Raw genomic sequence first — 16,764 nt, forward strand, 5'->3', positions numbered from 1 at the left:
ACGTTCTGCATTCACAGGGAAGAAAGCTGAGGGTGACAGAAAGGGAACCTGTGAGGGGGCTACCAATTCCAGTATCACTGTTGCTGTGAAATATTCTGCAGAAAACCTTGAGCCCATTTGGGATATATAAGAATCTATGCATTGGGTGGTAATTCTCATTAGTAATTCCCTCTCTCCTTTCTATTTCAAAATTAATCTAGAAGAGGTCTGAGTTGTAACAAGAAGGCACCTGACCCCAACAATAGGATTTAAAGGAAAACATAATCAGAATCTGCCCAGGGAGATATGATACCTTTCACTAAACTCAACAAGACCCCAAAAAGACAGCAAAGAGCTGTGGTTATTTTTGAAAATGTAACCAGATAGCAAAATATTTTGAGGTACTTGGGTACATTTGGTTAACTGAGAAAACCTTGTAAGAAAGCAGAGGTACTTCCTTCAGGTTCAAGGAGGAATCTGAGATACACCATTAAATCAGAATTCAACCACATCCAACACACCTTTCTCACACTCACTTCTCAGAACCCCCAGTCTTCTCAGTCTCCTATTTAATGCTCCAACTAAACTGAACTTCTTTCAGTTGCTGCAATCTTCTACGTTTTCTCCCTTTTCTCCCAGCCTGTATTCATGCTGTTATCACTGTCTGGAACACTCTTTCCTCTAGCCTCTTTGCTGGATAACCTCTCTTGTTTTTCTTGTTTAGCATTCAATGTCATTTTCCCCAGAAAGCCTTCCACATTCCTTCCAGACTATGTCAGGTATCTGTAGGGTTCAGGGAGAAGTATCAGTAAATAACACGCCTCTTCCCCAGCAAGTCTGGAACCAACTGAAAGCTAGACTAAGGAGTCAAGCAAATGGAAATCCAAATATTCTCCTTTTTATTCGTGAAAGCTAAGATGGAGAACCCAACTTTCGTCTGAGGGCAGGTGGGTGTACTAAGATTTCACCATTATCAATAATAGCAAATAAAAAATTTATAGCACTGAGGGGCACAGAATATGTTTTCTGAAAGCAGGTTGACTTGTGGAGAAATAGAGAAAAGGGGAGGGACTAAGTGGTCCATATTCCAAATAGGATTAAGGAGTTGGAAGCGAGGCTGGGAATGTGACTCCAATGGAATTCTCCCCACAGGAAAAAAGGATAATAAAGGTTCTGTCTTAACACAGTGTCCTATTTGAGCACCCCTCTCACAGCACCTGGTCACACTTTGATAAGATTGCGTATTTCCCTGCCTCTCTCCACTGCTGGACCTGCAACTCTACGTGGTTACTAAAGCCCAAGTCTGTTTTGCTTGGCAGTCATGTCAGAGCCTGGCACAGAGCAGGAACTTAACACAAGGGTAAGTCAAGAGATTTGATCATCAGCTCCCATTCTTCTGTTTATCCCAAAGAAAAAATTCTGTTGCTAGTATCAAGATGAAAAAGGTTACTTGAACAAGGACAATTTATAGAATTGCCATGTCCATGACTTTTCAAATTGGTTGGTGTGGATAATTCAAGACCTTTAAAAAACCTGCAGAAAAGAAAAGAATGTAGCTGAATCTTATTTTATGGGAATAGTGCTACGATCTCAGATTGAATACATTCCTTTTTTGTGGCTGATGCCAAGGACAAAGAGGAAGAAGTGGAGTGGGGAGGCAGGGGAGCTAATACAGGAAATAAGAACTGAAGTTTGAAAGGCATAAAACATATGGCTAGCAGAGATTAAACAAAAACTCAACTTAATATTTTATTTTTAAATATCTTAAAAATTATTAGCAGGGAAACTTTTTTCCATTTGACAACTCACAAAAAAATTCTCAAGTTACACATCCTAGTTCTTTCAGAGTTACAGAACAGCTTTTCAAGGGGCGGCTAATAGGCAGGGAGTGGATAATAATAAGTGTTGACAAGGATATGGAGAAATGGGAACTCTTATACACTGTTGGTAGGAATGTGAAATGGTGTAGCCACTGTAGAAAACAGTTTTGCAGATCCTCAGAAAGTTAAGCATAAAATTACCATATGACCCAGCAGTTCTCCAAAGTATATACCCAAGAGAAACAAAAACACGTCCGTCTAAATATGTACATGAATGCTCATAGCAGCTTTAATCATATGAGCCAAAAACTAGAGATTAACCAAATGTCATCAACTGATGAATAGAAAAACAAAATGTGATCTATACAATGGAATATTATTCAGCAATAAAAAGAAATGAAGTACTGATAACGTGCCACAGCATGGATGAACCCTGAAAACAAGCCACTCACAAAGGACACATGTTACATGATTTCATGTATAAGAAATGTCCAGGCTAGGCAAATTCATAGAGACAGAAAGTAGATTCGTGATTGCTAGGGTATAGGGAGGTTTAGGGAGAAATGGGGAGTGACTATTAATGGCTATGAGGTTTCCTTTTGGAGTGATAAGAATGTTCTAAAGTTGGTAATGGTTGTACAACTCTGTGAATATACTAAAAAGCCACTGAATTGTACAGCTCAAATTGGTGAATTGTATGTTATGTAAATTTTACCTCCCTAAAGTTGTTACTTAAAATAAAAAGATAAGCAGGGTGTGGGACCGGGCCCTCCAATAACCACTGTCCAAAAACTACTAGAGAACAAGGCACTCCTTGCTGCCTACCTTCTTTAAAGATGCATATGGCTGACTGCTCATCTAGGCTTGCTTTATTTATGAGACAATAAGGTTGCAGTAAGTAATACTGAAAGAAACCTATTTGGTATCACTTTTAAAAACATAAAACAAGTGACTCATCTGATGAGGCAGAGGAACTAGCTTACAACAACTGGCTCTGACGAGATGCTTTCCAACAAATACAAAGGTAAAATGGCCTGCAATTTAGGACCCATACTGACTTGCTCATAGCCAGACAGAATTAGCTTTCAGGGGAAGGAAAGTGCTAGGAGAATTGCTTAGGGTATTATGTCCAGAAAATACCTGAATTGTTTCCCATCCTTGCTGCCCTACTAGGTGCCAACTTCCATAGGTATAGGTATCTTCTTTAATCCTCGCAACCCTATCAGATAGATGGTATTATTTGTATTTTATATGCAAGGAAACAAACTCAATTTCAAAGAGAAACCATCTTAAAGTCAGCCTAGATTTCACAGCTGGCACCTGGCAGAGCTGTGTGACTCCAGAGCCCATGTATTCTCCACTAGCTCACATGGCTTCTTTTCTCCTGAGCCTGGGAGAAGCAGACTGCTCCTGCAACTACTCAAGAACACCCAGGGCAGAGGGTTCCAATGGCTCTGAGCCCACGGGTGAGGCCTCAGTGCCATCCATCTCCCTTGCCCCAGGCCGTCTGTGGCAGTTCAATGGATTTGTGGTCTAAGTTCCTGAAGTCAGAAGTACACAAAAATCCATCAGTCACTCACCAGGACAGATACAAACCTCAAGATAATTTGTTTTCCAATGGTTTCAGCTTAAAGTTCTGGTTTAGCATTGGTTTTTTAACAACAGCTGTAGGCAATTTTCGCACAGAATAAAGACATCAACAAGGCAGAGAAAATAGAATTTTCTTCCTTATGAATACAGAACAATGAGCCGTCTTCAAGATGTACATAAAGCTGCCACCCCAGGAGCTCCTGCTCTAGGTCTCACTTTGGGAGGTTGACAGAATATGATTAAAAGGAACATGAATGAAGGATGCTTTGAGGTTACCAGCTCTGCCCATCACCTCCACTACCACCCAGGAGACTTTCATCTGTCAGCAACACCTGTCTCCTTGGGTTGGTTTTAAAACATTTTAAGTGGGAAATAAACCAAGCCTGTAAATGCATCATTATTGCTGTGTTCTTGATAGTCATCATGGTGGATGATTCAGTGCCCCTCCCTGGGAGAGAATTAGTCCTCTCCCCAGTGACCTCACATTTGGCCATGTGACTTGTGGTACAGGTTCCACAGGAGGATAATACATCTTTACCTAAAGAACTCAGGAGTGGACATGTGATTTGCCTTGGCCGATGGAATGTGGGCAGAGGTGACATGAGTCTTTTCCAAGCAAAAGCTTGTTGAGCCTGCTAACAGTTCACCATGTCTCTCTTTTCTTTTCTACCAGGCCAGGGTTTTGGATAGAAAGATGGCAAAGAGCAGAACCACAGATGACCCACAGTGGACACAGAACATTAATAAGAGTCAAGCTTCCGCTGTTGTTACCTCTGAGGCTTTGTTATCACAAGATAAACTCACTTATGATGACTGAAACAACTGTCTAACACTGACCCCTTCTATTTCCATTCTCATCTTCAATTCCTGCTCACAATTCATCACTCCTCCCCACCATCGAAAGTCTTCCCAGACCACCCTCTTTATCAACCTTGTTGGACACCTCCACAACATGTAAACACACAATCTATGCGTCGGTGCTTATGCTTTGGGGCATTATTTCTTCTACCTTATCAGTCCCCTTTGCTACTGAAACTGTCAGCTCTTTGGGGGCAGGTTCTAGTTTTCTTTCAGACCTCCTCTTTAGCACCTAAACCAGAGCTCTGTGTATAGTGGAGATGGGGAAGGGAGGAATTCCTTAAACTCTGACAATATTCAACATTGTAAAGTATAACCATGCTTCCAAGAGTCTCCTCTTGTTTTTCTCAACCAAGTCTGTTTGTTAAGAGGCCCATTATACCACTCAGGAAACCAGAAATCAAAGGTCAGCTTCACAGTACTCTTTCATATCGGCTTATCTTTTAGCTTTAGAGGTAAAAAGCTGGAGTGATATAGTTTGGATATTACCCCTGGAGGGCAGTAATACAGCCTACACTATTTTCTTGACTTCATAGCTGTGCAAAATGATAGTACTATAATATCTGTTGAACAAGATAATTGTCTGGTTAGAACTAACTCCATTACAGGATGCTGGTAAGAAGGATAGAGTATTCATGTAACAATTACTGAGCACCCAACTAAGGTCCAGACATTGGGCGTGGCCCACAATATATGTATCATTTAAACATCATGTCGCACCTAGGAGAAGGTATTATTTTTCCTCCCTTTTTCAGAAAACATGCTCAGGAAAGTTATATGATTTTTCAGATAATAAAGTCAGAGCACTTATTTGAACCAAACTCCTCCTCAGACCCAGCCCAGTGGTCTTTAAATTATGCCATAATATCCTCTGAAACAAAGAAAGGAAAGAAACAGATGCATGAAAATATAAGTTGAAGAGTGTACTTCCATATTTGGTGAATGGGTTCTATGCTAAAATATATCCCTCATTTCAATACAGTGGATTCTAAAATATGATAGTATCTATAAAAAGTTTCCTACAACAAATATTACTCCAGCCCTATCATTAGGTTAAATAATGACACTGTATTTAGGTAGTGATGTCTTTCATCAAAGGATCGAAGACAAAGGGGGTATATGACTAATTTAAAGCCAGGCATATTAATTCTATATATCGGGAACAGGGGTAGGGAGGGCACTGGGGAATCCCCCAGAGGTATGAGAAGATGAGGGAATTATTTAATGCCAATAAGTAGAGGCTCAGATTGGGATTAGGAGGAATTAGGAAAGGCAATTTAGGATGCAGTCCTGCCATATACTTGAAGGTCCTAAGATCTAAATCCATCCACCCACTTAAAGCATCAGCAAAGCACTGTGATATAGTAATGCCACTCTCTTTTTCAATCCTCCTCCACAGTTTCAGGACTGAGACTAGGGATGCAGACATAAGGGATAGATAGGAGCCATTTCACTGATAAAGAAAAGCCCATGACTAACCAAACCATCCACATCCTCTCCTCTTCTCCCTCCCTGACTCCTAACCAATGCTCAGATGGAAATCTGGGACTCACCACAAGTTCACTGAACATGACGTCCAGTTCCTCCACAGGGGGCATGGGCAATGCTGGCTCCATGGTCTGAAGCGCAAAGTTGCTATCGTTTCGCAGTCGGTATGTGATTTCTGGGTGATCATTATTTCGGAAACAGCAGAAGATGAATGATATTCCCCGTCCACCTCTCTTCCTTGGGGCCATGGCTGAATTCTGTTCTAGTTTTTGGAGTGACTAAACCCTGTGAAAAGAGGACATGACATGGTTAAGAAAATGGATAAAACTTTTTTTTTTTTTTAAGTTAGACCAATTTAAGAAAGAGCTCTCTGCTGGAGACAATGTCAGCATGCTGCAGGGCCTAGAAAAGACCAGCCCCCAAAGGACCCAGAATCCAACTGGACAGACAGCACATGCATTTCTATTCCCTTGTCGAACGTTTCATATGCCCAACTGCTGACCAAATAGTACAAAACTCCAGCTACTCCACCCAATAACATACATTCTAACCACTTCGGGCTATTGGCCCATTCTTTGTACATCACGTGCCCTCTCCTATGAACCTGTTTTGTTTTTATTACTCCCCCTGCAAGAATGACATTCCCTTCCTTGTCCTTAGAGATCTCTTACTCATCCTTTAAAGCCCAATTCCAATTTCTCCTCCTTTACCTAGTTCAAGTGGAATTAATATATACACCAAGGTATGTATATATTATATTCTAACTTATTTATGGGTATGTCTCTCTCTTATGGACTATGAGAACTCAAAGGGGGAGTGGGAGCGGGAAATTAAGTAACTCCATGGCCCTGGAGCCCTGCACAGTGCCAGGAAGAAAGGAGGCACTCAATAAATGTTTATCATAACAAACGAAGAAGGACTTCATGTGTGCTAGAAAGGTCAGAGATTTAACAGCGGATAATTCTGGGTAGTGAGGAAATAGATGTTACTTTCTTCTTTGTACTCTCTTTTTAAGTTTGAAAAGTAAAGCCCAACTCACTGACTTACAGTATCTCTTCCAAATTGGAGCATCCAATTTCAATATCAGTCATCAAAGTTTTGATTCTTTATTTAAAACTATAAGGTAAAATGGGTAGACAGTTCTAATAAATAACTATTATTTGAAATTACTTCTAAAACCAAGCCCTCATCTCACTTTGTTAAAAGACAGTGGTCTCTGAAAGCCTGGCAACTGGAAGTCTCTGGGAATGGGAAGAGGTGGGGGGAAGGTTTAGAGCATCCATTATGGAGCCCTAGATGATACTCTACTTGGCCCTGAAATAAAGACTGAGTTGAAACACCCAATATCCCATTCTGCTGAAGCATACCTCTCCTGACCTAGGGTGTACATGTGCAAGGTCAAACAAGACCCAATCGGAACCTGAGATTCCTCTGACAAACAGGTTAATATGTACCATGTACCAAACACAAAAGAGAGCACTAGGGACACAGGAATGGATGAGTCACTAAGAGCATAATCTGTGGAAAAAAGGAGTGCACCATATAATTATAACAAGAGTAAATGTGACACTCATACCAGTAAATGTTAGGCAAACCAAGCAGGAAGTGCCTAGGGGGAATCTAGGAATGATACATGACGGGTGAGAGGAATTTTATAGAATATAGGAAGAAGGGCATTTGGGCAGAGGGAACAGCACTAGCAAAAAAAAAGAGGTGGGAAGGAGCATAGAGTGTATAGGGAATGAGTGGTGCTACAGTACGTGCTATGGTAATATACCTCCGTCTTCCCACAGCACAATCTTGGGCTATCACCTCCCTATTCAAAAGCCACCAATGGCTCCCTGGTGCCATTATAAATTGGCACACAGTGCCACATCAAATTGGATTCCCAACTCAAGATTTTTATCCTTCCTATTTCCTTAAAAATATCCTACACTTTAGCCAATAGACTATTTTCCACTCCTCATAAACATCTTGCACTCCTCTCATCTTCCACCCAAGTGGTCCACTCATTCCTTCCTGCCCTTTATCTTTGTCAACATCCTCCCCACCCTGATAGCAACCATACTGCAAGTACCCAATACAGGTGAGCCACATCCACTACTGGTGATAGTTGAATCTAGTACAACATTTCTGTAGGGCAATTTATCAAAGCCTTAAAATAGTCACACTTTCTGACCTAGTATTTCTACTTCTGGAAATATATCCTACAGAAATATTCAGTGATGCTAGCAAAGATGTTTCCATCAAAATGTTCAGAGCATTATCAATAACAGCAAATAAATGAAGGCATAAACTAAGTGCTAGTAATGGAGGACTGGGCAAATAAATTATAGTACAACCAGATAAGACTACTAAACAGTCTTTTGTAAAAGAATATTTAAAGACATGGGAATACTTTAGATAAAATAGTAAGTATAACAACGTCCCTTTTTTTGGTTTAAAAAAAAAAATTACATACATGAGCAGGAAAAAAGGGCAAGACATATATACCAAAACATGAGAAGCAGTTAGCTCTGGGTCAGACAGGTACATCATCCTTTTTTGTACTTCTGTACTTTCCAAGTTGTTTTCACAATGAAGACCTACTGGTTTTATAATTAATAAAATGAGATGAAATTTTAATAAATACTTTATGCGATTATTTGTATACATGGGGGGCAATATGTATACAAAAATGCTCCTACCAAAAATACCCAAGTTTTGGTGATCTACAGCTTCTTAAACTATCTGTGTAGGGAGGACTAATTGTTTCCCTCTCAGTTTGTAATGAATTGATAATTTGTAAAATACAGTACAAATATCTCAGCAATGTCAAACTGCTATAAAAATTGCTTAATTCTTGTGCACTTTGTGAACCAACATGGGCAGGCAGCGACAGATTTTCACTAGGAGACAGGCGTTAAGACTCATCTCATTAAAATGTAATTGTTAATGTTAGCTTCTGGTGTGTGTCCTCAGGGTGGGAACCACACCTGCTCAGAGGGAAGGCTGATGTCCTGCATATCCTATCATTCAGCCTTCAGCACACTGAAGAGAGAATGTTCAGGGACTACTGTCAAGGTCTTTATGACAGAGCACATGGATGTATTGGGGTAAGGGGTAGGACAGAGCTCAGGCTATTGAGACACGAGGGCTAGAAATGATAGTAAGCAAGGGCAAACTCATGAAGGGTCACACGGTCCATGCCGAGCCTTCAAGTTTATTTCCAGCCACCTCTTCCAAGCAGTCTTGCTAACCTGTGTGACTAGATGTGGCCTGGGCCCTCTTAGCATTTTGTATCCCCTTGATGCACAGACACTTGTAGCCTGGGTTTTTCATCCCCCCACTGAAGAGTCAACTCCACAAGGAGCATTTGTTCCTTAGTGTCTCATACATAGCAATACAACCAATATAACCAAAGTATTTTTCAAGTCTTAAAATAATGCCAACAGTTCTATAAACAAAAGAATATGAGGGTCTTGGCTAGTTTCTAAGATGGGTAATGAGATACAGAGCCTATTACATATTAAAAGCTGGTTGAAATCACTTTAATAAGGACCAAAATATTGCCTTTGACAGGCGATTTGTGTTTAAAAGCCTCAGTAAAGTCCAAAAGCCAAGTTTTTATGCTGACTCTTTCATAGAACCCTAAAATATAAGGTCCCCAATTAAATCCATCCTTAAACTATAGATGGCGGCAAGACTGAGATTTCCAACAAGCAACCACTTTTAATACACATATTTTGAACTCCACTGTTCACAGCTTAGTCTCGTAGATATAGATCAAAACAAGAAGCAAAAGTAGTCACCCAATTTGACCCCTCAGTGGCAGCAGACACTCTGGCCTGCCCTCCTTAACTTAACTGTTCTAGCACTCCACGAAAGTGATTGAACAACCACCTTCTGTATATGATTTTAATATGCACATTCACACCCATTGTTTCATTCCATCATCCCTATTTCACAGATGAGATTTAAGAGACTTGGTAAGGGGGAGCAATTGGGAAGACAGAAGTTTGCGTAAGACTTGATTTGCTGGTGAAGGTTAAAAAAATAATAAAATGTTCCTGCAGAGAAGTCTAGCTGGTTGGGAATGGGACAGGAGAAGGCTGGCAGGGGTCAGGGGTCCTGCTAGCATATCCTGCTGAAATTCAGTTCCCACCCTCTCCAACCTCAAGGCCATTATTTTAGTTCAGCCTCCCCTTATCTCTCATCTGCATGACTACAACAGTTTCTTAACGTCTCCCTGACCCTTGATTCCCTAGTCCAGGGTTCGGCAAAGGGCCTTTTTCTACAAAGGGCCAAACTGTGACTATTTGATGCTTTGAGGACCACAAGTTCTCTGTGGCAACTCCTCAACTGTGCTGTTTTATCATGAAAGCAGGCAATCTGTAACTTTGGGCTTGGCTGTGTTCCAACAAAACTTTATTTACGGACAATGAAATTTGAATTTCATATAATTTTCTCATGTCATGATATATTATTCTTCTTTTGATTTGTTTTCAACCATTAAAAAATGTGAACACCATTCTTAGCTTTGTGAGCCACACAAAAACAGGCGGTGGGCTGGACTGGCCCCACAGGCCCAAGTTTGCCAATAGCTGCCCTAGTCCATCATATTTATCTACGTAATTCATTAAGTCAAATGTTTATCAATATCTATTGTATGACAAAGCCTGCACCAGGTTTGAAAGAGGGGAAAAATGGAGGGTATGCCCTCAAGGAACTTACTTCCTTTGGGGAAGGCAGAAAAAAAATCAAGTAAACTAAAAAAATAATTATTATTTGGTTAGTGCTATAAAGGATGCAAAGGAAAAACCAAAAGAAAATGGTGGTGGTGGAGGCAGTGGTGGTGGTAAAGGGCAGCTACTTTAGATAGTGTGATCAGGGAGAGCCTCTCCAAAGATGTAGTCTTTAAGTTGAGATGTAATGGATATGATGGGACTAGTGCTGCAGAGTGTCACAGAAGAGGAGTGGCTGCAGAAGCCTGGACCAGGTGGAGGACGTGGTATGTTCGAATCACCGAAGGAAGATCGCAGTGGCTGGAGCCTAGTAACTAATGGGAGTGTAAATAAAGAAGAGGCTGAAGAGGGCAGAGGCCCAGACTCCAGGGCCCGGTGGACCAGGTGAGGAGCCTGGGGTTTATTCTCAGCACATCATAAATCTGATTGCGTCACTTCAGCTCTACAGTGTCTTCTGGATACAGTCCAACTCTCCAGCATGGGCCTTTAGGTCCTCCATAGCCTAGCCCTGGCCTAACATTTTCTCATCCTTATCTCCCAACACCTGGTACACTGCCAACCCCTATGCTTGATACACACACATGCACATGTGGTCACAGCCCTTGTCCATAGACACAACCCTGAGCCCCTCCTTCTGCTGCCTTTTCAGCCTAGGCTGCCCTTTGCCTTCTTTACCTGACAGTCCTCTACTAACCATTCATCAAGCTCCTGCACAAATATTGCTTCTTTTATGAACCTCAAGTTCCCCAGAGAAGGTCACACCTTTACTTCCAAGCCCCTAGCACCGTGTACATAGTTGAGTGTATAGAACACAAGTTTTCTTTTAATTAATTTGTATCTGTTTCCCTCATTAGACTATGAGATTCATTCAGTCCCTGGCACACAGTATATTCTCAACCAATGTTTGGTGAATGCAAAAGTATAAATGCCTGAGTGAGCAGATGGTTCCAGCTCCGAACTTCTTCCCACAGTTGCCTGTGGATCTGTTTTTCACACCCACCAAATATTTGAAGCTACTCAGATCACCAGGCACTCCTTAGTCATTTGTCAATCATTCTGATGCTGAGTGTAGCTCCACTAATGGACTTTGTCCCCTGGGGATTTGCAGTCTCCCAAGAATGAGGAGTTTCTGGCTGAACTAATTGATGACTGGTTGTTCCACTCATCCCCAAGTAAGCTCCATTGGAAATAGGCCCACTGAAATTATCTTTTAGATGTTTCCCTAATTCCTTACATTCAATGAACACTTTGACCAAGACTGTATTCACGTATTCAGCTATCATTACCTGAACCTCAATACACCAGACACAGGGTTGGGTGCTAGAGACATAGAAGAAAACCCAAATGGCCATCCAGTGAGATCCCAGGCTAGTTGGGGAGGTGGAAATTGGTCCAATGAAGAGGGTATGCGCAGTTACTGAAACCAAAGGCCTATGTTTCCACTTCTTGGCCCCTTTTTAGTCAGATCAGCCTGAGGGAAAGGACTAATTCCACCATAACAGCTGGGCCCTGAACCAGAACATATCTCCTAATCTCAGCTTCTGGCATTTTTGCAGAGAGGAAGGAGTCAATTCTGGGACATTCAAAATGCAACCCATCTACAACATTACAGATGACTATTGCTATGCTGTGCACAAGGAAGCAATTAAAAAGTTACTTAAGATTCTGGAGCAGGTGCATTTTGCTTAGCAAAGAATAAGAAATCTAATCCATCTGTGGCCTAGCTTGAAGTCAGAGTCATTTGTACTGCACTTTAGCAAAACAAACAAGATTCTCAATGTGGCAACAGTTAGAAAATGAGGGCCAAATTTTAGGGAACTTGGATGATGATTAATCATGATGATAAAAAATTGGAGAATGACTTACAGTCCACAAGAAACCCTTCCTCTTTTCCTCTGATAATGCCAAGTCACAATACACAGTGATATATAAAGTTTGTTTTACATGAAGCAACACACTATCAGTATCAAATATATAGGGAAAATTTGAAGGTCGTGATGACAAAATAGATTTGCACTGATACCTAACTGGTTCCCCAGGGACTTCTGCCACACATTTATAAGATGGTTGTCTGGACTGAGGATCGGTGGCTAAGTTACTAAGGTTTTTCTCTAACTAAAGTAGTTACAGGGAAAACAACAGCCTAGATGCTGGGGGTAGGGTGGGAATGAGAGAATGTGAGCTCCTGCCAGTAACCAACTGGGTTACACAGTTCAGAGTTTTTCCATGGGCTCACCAAGTGCAGAGAGACCATACGTGTCTTTCCCTACTTCTATTATTTTAATCAAGACAGACAGGAGTTCACATTTAATTCTCCAAAAAGTCATAATCTCAACACCAAAATATAGTCATTGTTTCTGTACAATAAACAATCTCTGGAATTTGTGAAACAATGGAATCCATGTCAGAGATGTAAACAGAGGGACAAGAGAAAAAAAAATTAGGCCATAAGAGCAACTTTAAAGAGAAAACTGGGGAGAAACCTCAAATTTTTTTATAAAGTTTTTATTTTGGAATAATTTTAGATTTACCCAAAAAGTTGCAAAGATAGCACAAAAAATTCCTGTATACCATTCAGTTTCTCCCAATGTTAACATATTATCTAACCATGGCATGTCAAAGCTGAGAGATTGATATTGGTACATTAATAGTTTAGTAAATAGGAAACCTAAATTTAATTGCTATATATAGCGTTTTCAGAGCTGCAGTGTACCTCACATTTTACAATTTCCCAAAGGACCTTGACACGCAATTTAGGTGTCAACAATACGATAATGTTAACCCAAAGCTCTTATCAGGAAAAATATGAAAAGATAAAAAAATGCTTCGCTTCTTTCCTTGGCCATCATCTCTCTCCCATCTTACATTCCTCATGTCTAGTTTCATTTCCCAAGTACTCCAGAACCAAATACAATTTGAAACTTGAAAAAAAAAAAAAAATAGAATACAGTCTAAAGGTTGTATTAGAAATATTTGAAAGGGAATTGTGTTTTCCCGGCAAGTTTCAACATCCTCTCCATCAGGAAACGGAAAAGGCGTTGCTCAGTATGTACAGTAGAGGGACAGCCCTTCCCAACACTTGGACCCAAAAGGATGTTCTAATAGGGCACTCCTTGGAGTCGCTTCTGGAAATTCACCCAGCAGTCAGTTTTCTCAACCCAATTACTTTTCTGATGCAAGAGAAAAAGACTGCAAGCACCCCACCATCAATAGGAAAACCAAAAACCAGTCATCCAAAAAAGTCACCAGTCCCTTGAAAACACTTTCTACTTCACTGTCTGTAGTAGGGCAGGGAAATCAAAGCATATTCTCTCCCTTGCGTACGCTTGTATGTCAGTGCAAGCCGGGGTGTGCAAAGTGGAAGCCAGAAGCCATCTCCTTCCTTCCCCATTTCCTCCCTAGATAAGGGAGGAAGGAACCGGATGATGGAGTGCGTCAAGCCAGACCAAGCGTCAACCAGCACATAATTAACAGTCTTTCCCAACCCAAGTCACAGTCTCCTGCCAGAAAACACACCCTCCTTATGTAAAGAGCAAAGGAGGGGACCTCCAGGTTTTCACCCTAAAGAGCTGGCAACACTGTTCTGTGCCATGACTCAATATTTTGACCACAGGCTTAGGGTATAAATCCCTAAAACCAATATAACACAGTTCTTGCATTAGGAAGTTGGCGCTGTCCACGTGACAGAAACCAGAGTCTGGAGGCCAGGACACCTATCTAGATCATCTGGGAGAACAGCCAAACCAAGAGCGTCACTGGAGCTCCCCACCAAAGGAAGCATAGCCTCACCAGAGAGCCTGTGGCCCTCAAGCCTGCTGCCTGTTGCTAGTCTGTGAGTTAAATTAATAAACAAATTCAAGCTGAAACCAAAAAACAAACAAACAAACAAACAAAAAAAGCAAATCATTTTCCTTGCTTTGGGTTCCTATCTGGGTACCTCTAAAGGATCCACTCAAAGATTTTACAGACAAATTTAAATGTGGGGTATACACAAACATAGGAAACTACAACTTGATGGCCAGCTTTGTCACATCAAAGCACTCATGTTCTAAGAGGCCAGGGTTTGTTCTTAAACATCTATTTATTTTTTTAAATGCAACTGTCCTCCATCACCTAGCAGCTCTTTCAGAATGATCTGAGAGTAAGATAATCACAGTCTCCGGAAAAGAATGCTAGCATATTGCAAGCCACCAGCAACCACTGGCGTACTATATATTCTGGTCCTCCAGCGATCCAACTGGAACAAGCCCTGAAATCAGTCTTCACCATTACATGTAAATGTGGCAGCCTCTTGAAATTTCTTCCCACAGCAATGCCCACACTGGGTTTCAGAGTTTCCCAACGAGGTACCAACCCTTTGGTGCCATCCACATAGAAAATGCAATTGAAATTAAAAGACAATGCCTAAAAAATAAATCTATTAGGTATTCTTTTAAAAGGAAAAATAAAACAACCTAAACTTCCTCATATCTGAAATAATTCAGGCAAAATCTTAAAGGGAAGAGGTTGAATAGATATATACTTAGTTTGAAACTACTAGATTTTCCAGATCTTCAGTGAAGTTTACTGTGAGTTAAAGAGAAGATGAACTGGAGGTACCTTGGGCTGAGTACTCATGAAAACATCCTCAACGTAAAATTAAATCCCTGTCCCCACAGAAGCCATAAGATGTGCCCCCCAGAGAAGTGCTACCCACCCCCACAGCCCCAACCAGATGCACTTCAATCTTATTCCTTCTCAAAGAGTATAACTTCATTTTGCCGTCAATGCATTTTGCTTCCAGATAGGTAAAGTTTTTACTTCTACCACAGGCCTCTGTGGAGAATAACGGCTATTGGCATCCTGGGGAAATGACAATTCTCTGAACTGAAAATAATAAAGAACTAAAAATTTGCCCAGAGGGCTTTCTGTGTTTATGTTTACTGAAAACAATTTTTTCGAAGCTCACTAATTACCTTCCTCTTTTCATGTTCTTCTAACTACTTTTATGCCAAGATTATTTTAATGCAATTGCAACAGGAGAAATGAAACACCATATAGAACAGATTCTTGGTTAAAATTAGTTCCATTTTCTGGTAACTATTAACAAACCCCCATCTCATTCACAGCAGATGTCCCTGCTTTTCATTGAGACAAAAATGGACAAACAACCACAATATGGCACAGGCAGTTGTTTAATCATAGGCTTGAACTTGACATCTGATGCTTCAGGTTCAAATACCAGCTTAACCACTGTGGAGTGACTTTAGGAAAAAAAAACTGAATTTCCTGACACTCAGGTTTATCATCTGAAAAATGAAGAAAATCTGTGTATTTTTGTCCTCTCTATATTCTAAGAAAGTGAATTGAGGTGGTTTGCAATGAAAACATGGTTAAGACCAAACCATAAACACAGAATAAAAGACAAAAGCCAATATGGGAGAAGGCAAAGTACATGAAGAAATCTAGGCCTAGGAAAGTCCGAGAGCACAAAACTTTGGTCTGAACTTTCAAACAGCTACAGAAAAAACAAAAAAAAATTAGTTGGTGCAATTCTCACCAACTAATTAAAAGAAGCATGCCAGCTCATCCCAAGTGGAAGACTGATTCCTTCCTGGCCCAGAGAAAAATCACTCAAATAGTTTGAGGACTAAATTAGATGATGCTCTGTCTCCCCACATTGCTTAGCATCCTCAAGTATTCAATTAAATGTTTGGTGGATCTTAACTGGGCACTATAAAAGCAAGTGAAAACTGCATTAACAAGTAGAAGGGAGGGTTTATATTTGTTAACTACTGTTGTCTGGTGGGAATATGTTAACCAGATTCCTCTCTGTGACGCTCCTAAGTATATCAGCAGAGCAAATTCCTGGAATGAAAGCTGGTTTATCTCTATAGGGCAGTTGTCATCACTAAATCAAGGGCTCTGCAGGTTAGGCAGCTTATCTGCAAATGGTGGGAAATTCTCTGAGGATTTTTGGACCAGGGTGGAAAAAAGTCATTAAAAAAATCTTAGCTTCCCTGTATATCTTAAAGCATCAAACAGATTTAATATTCCAATCAATGCAAACACTTGTACAAAAACTATCACAGAGCATACTCAACTTAATCACTGCAAGGAAGCTGACATTTGCAACACTGACCTGACTCCCATCCTCCCTTCACATTTTTCTCCGTCAGTGGTCTCATCTACTTACTACTCTACTAAGTCTGAAGGCAACTTGTCTGCCCAGGAATGTAATTGTGTACTGGTCACCAAGATAAGAAAAACCTACTGCACACCCAGGACCACTGGCTTTCACAATTTTTCCTCAGAAAATTCTTTTT

The 16,764-nt window shown here is 40.7% G+C and overlaps 1 protein-coding gene across 2 annotated transcripts in view; it reads right to left on the reverse strand.

The window, feature by feature from the left end:
• DAAM1 (dishevelled associated activator of morphogenesis 1) overlaps window positions 1-16,764 on the reverse strand; it is a 177,369-nt gene that overhangs the window by 96,255 nt on the left and 64,350 nt on the right. For both annotated transcript variants that reach the window (XM_037832610.1, XM_037832611.1), the window contains exon 2: window positions 5,801-6,020. In XM_037832610.1, coding sequence (XP_037688538.1) covers window positions 5,801-5,983 — 183 coding nt within the window. In that variant the 5' untranslated portion in view covers window positions 5,984-6,020. The remainder of the gene's footprint in view (window positions 1-5,800; window positions 6,021-16,764) is intronic.

The sequence above is a fragment of the Choloepus didactylus genome, chromosome 4, assembly GCF_015220235.1.
Source record: "Choloepus didactylus isolate mChoDid1 chromosome 4, mChoDid1.pri, whole genome shotgun sequence".
NCBI classification, from domain to species: domain Eukaryota; kingdom Metazoa; phylum Chordata; class Mammalia; order Pilosa; family Megalonychidae; genus Choloepus; species Choloepus didactylus.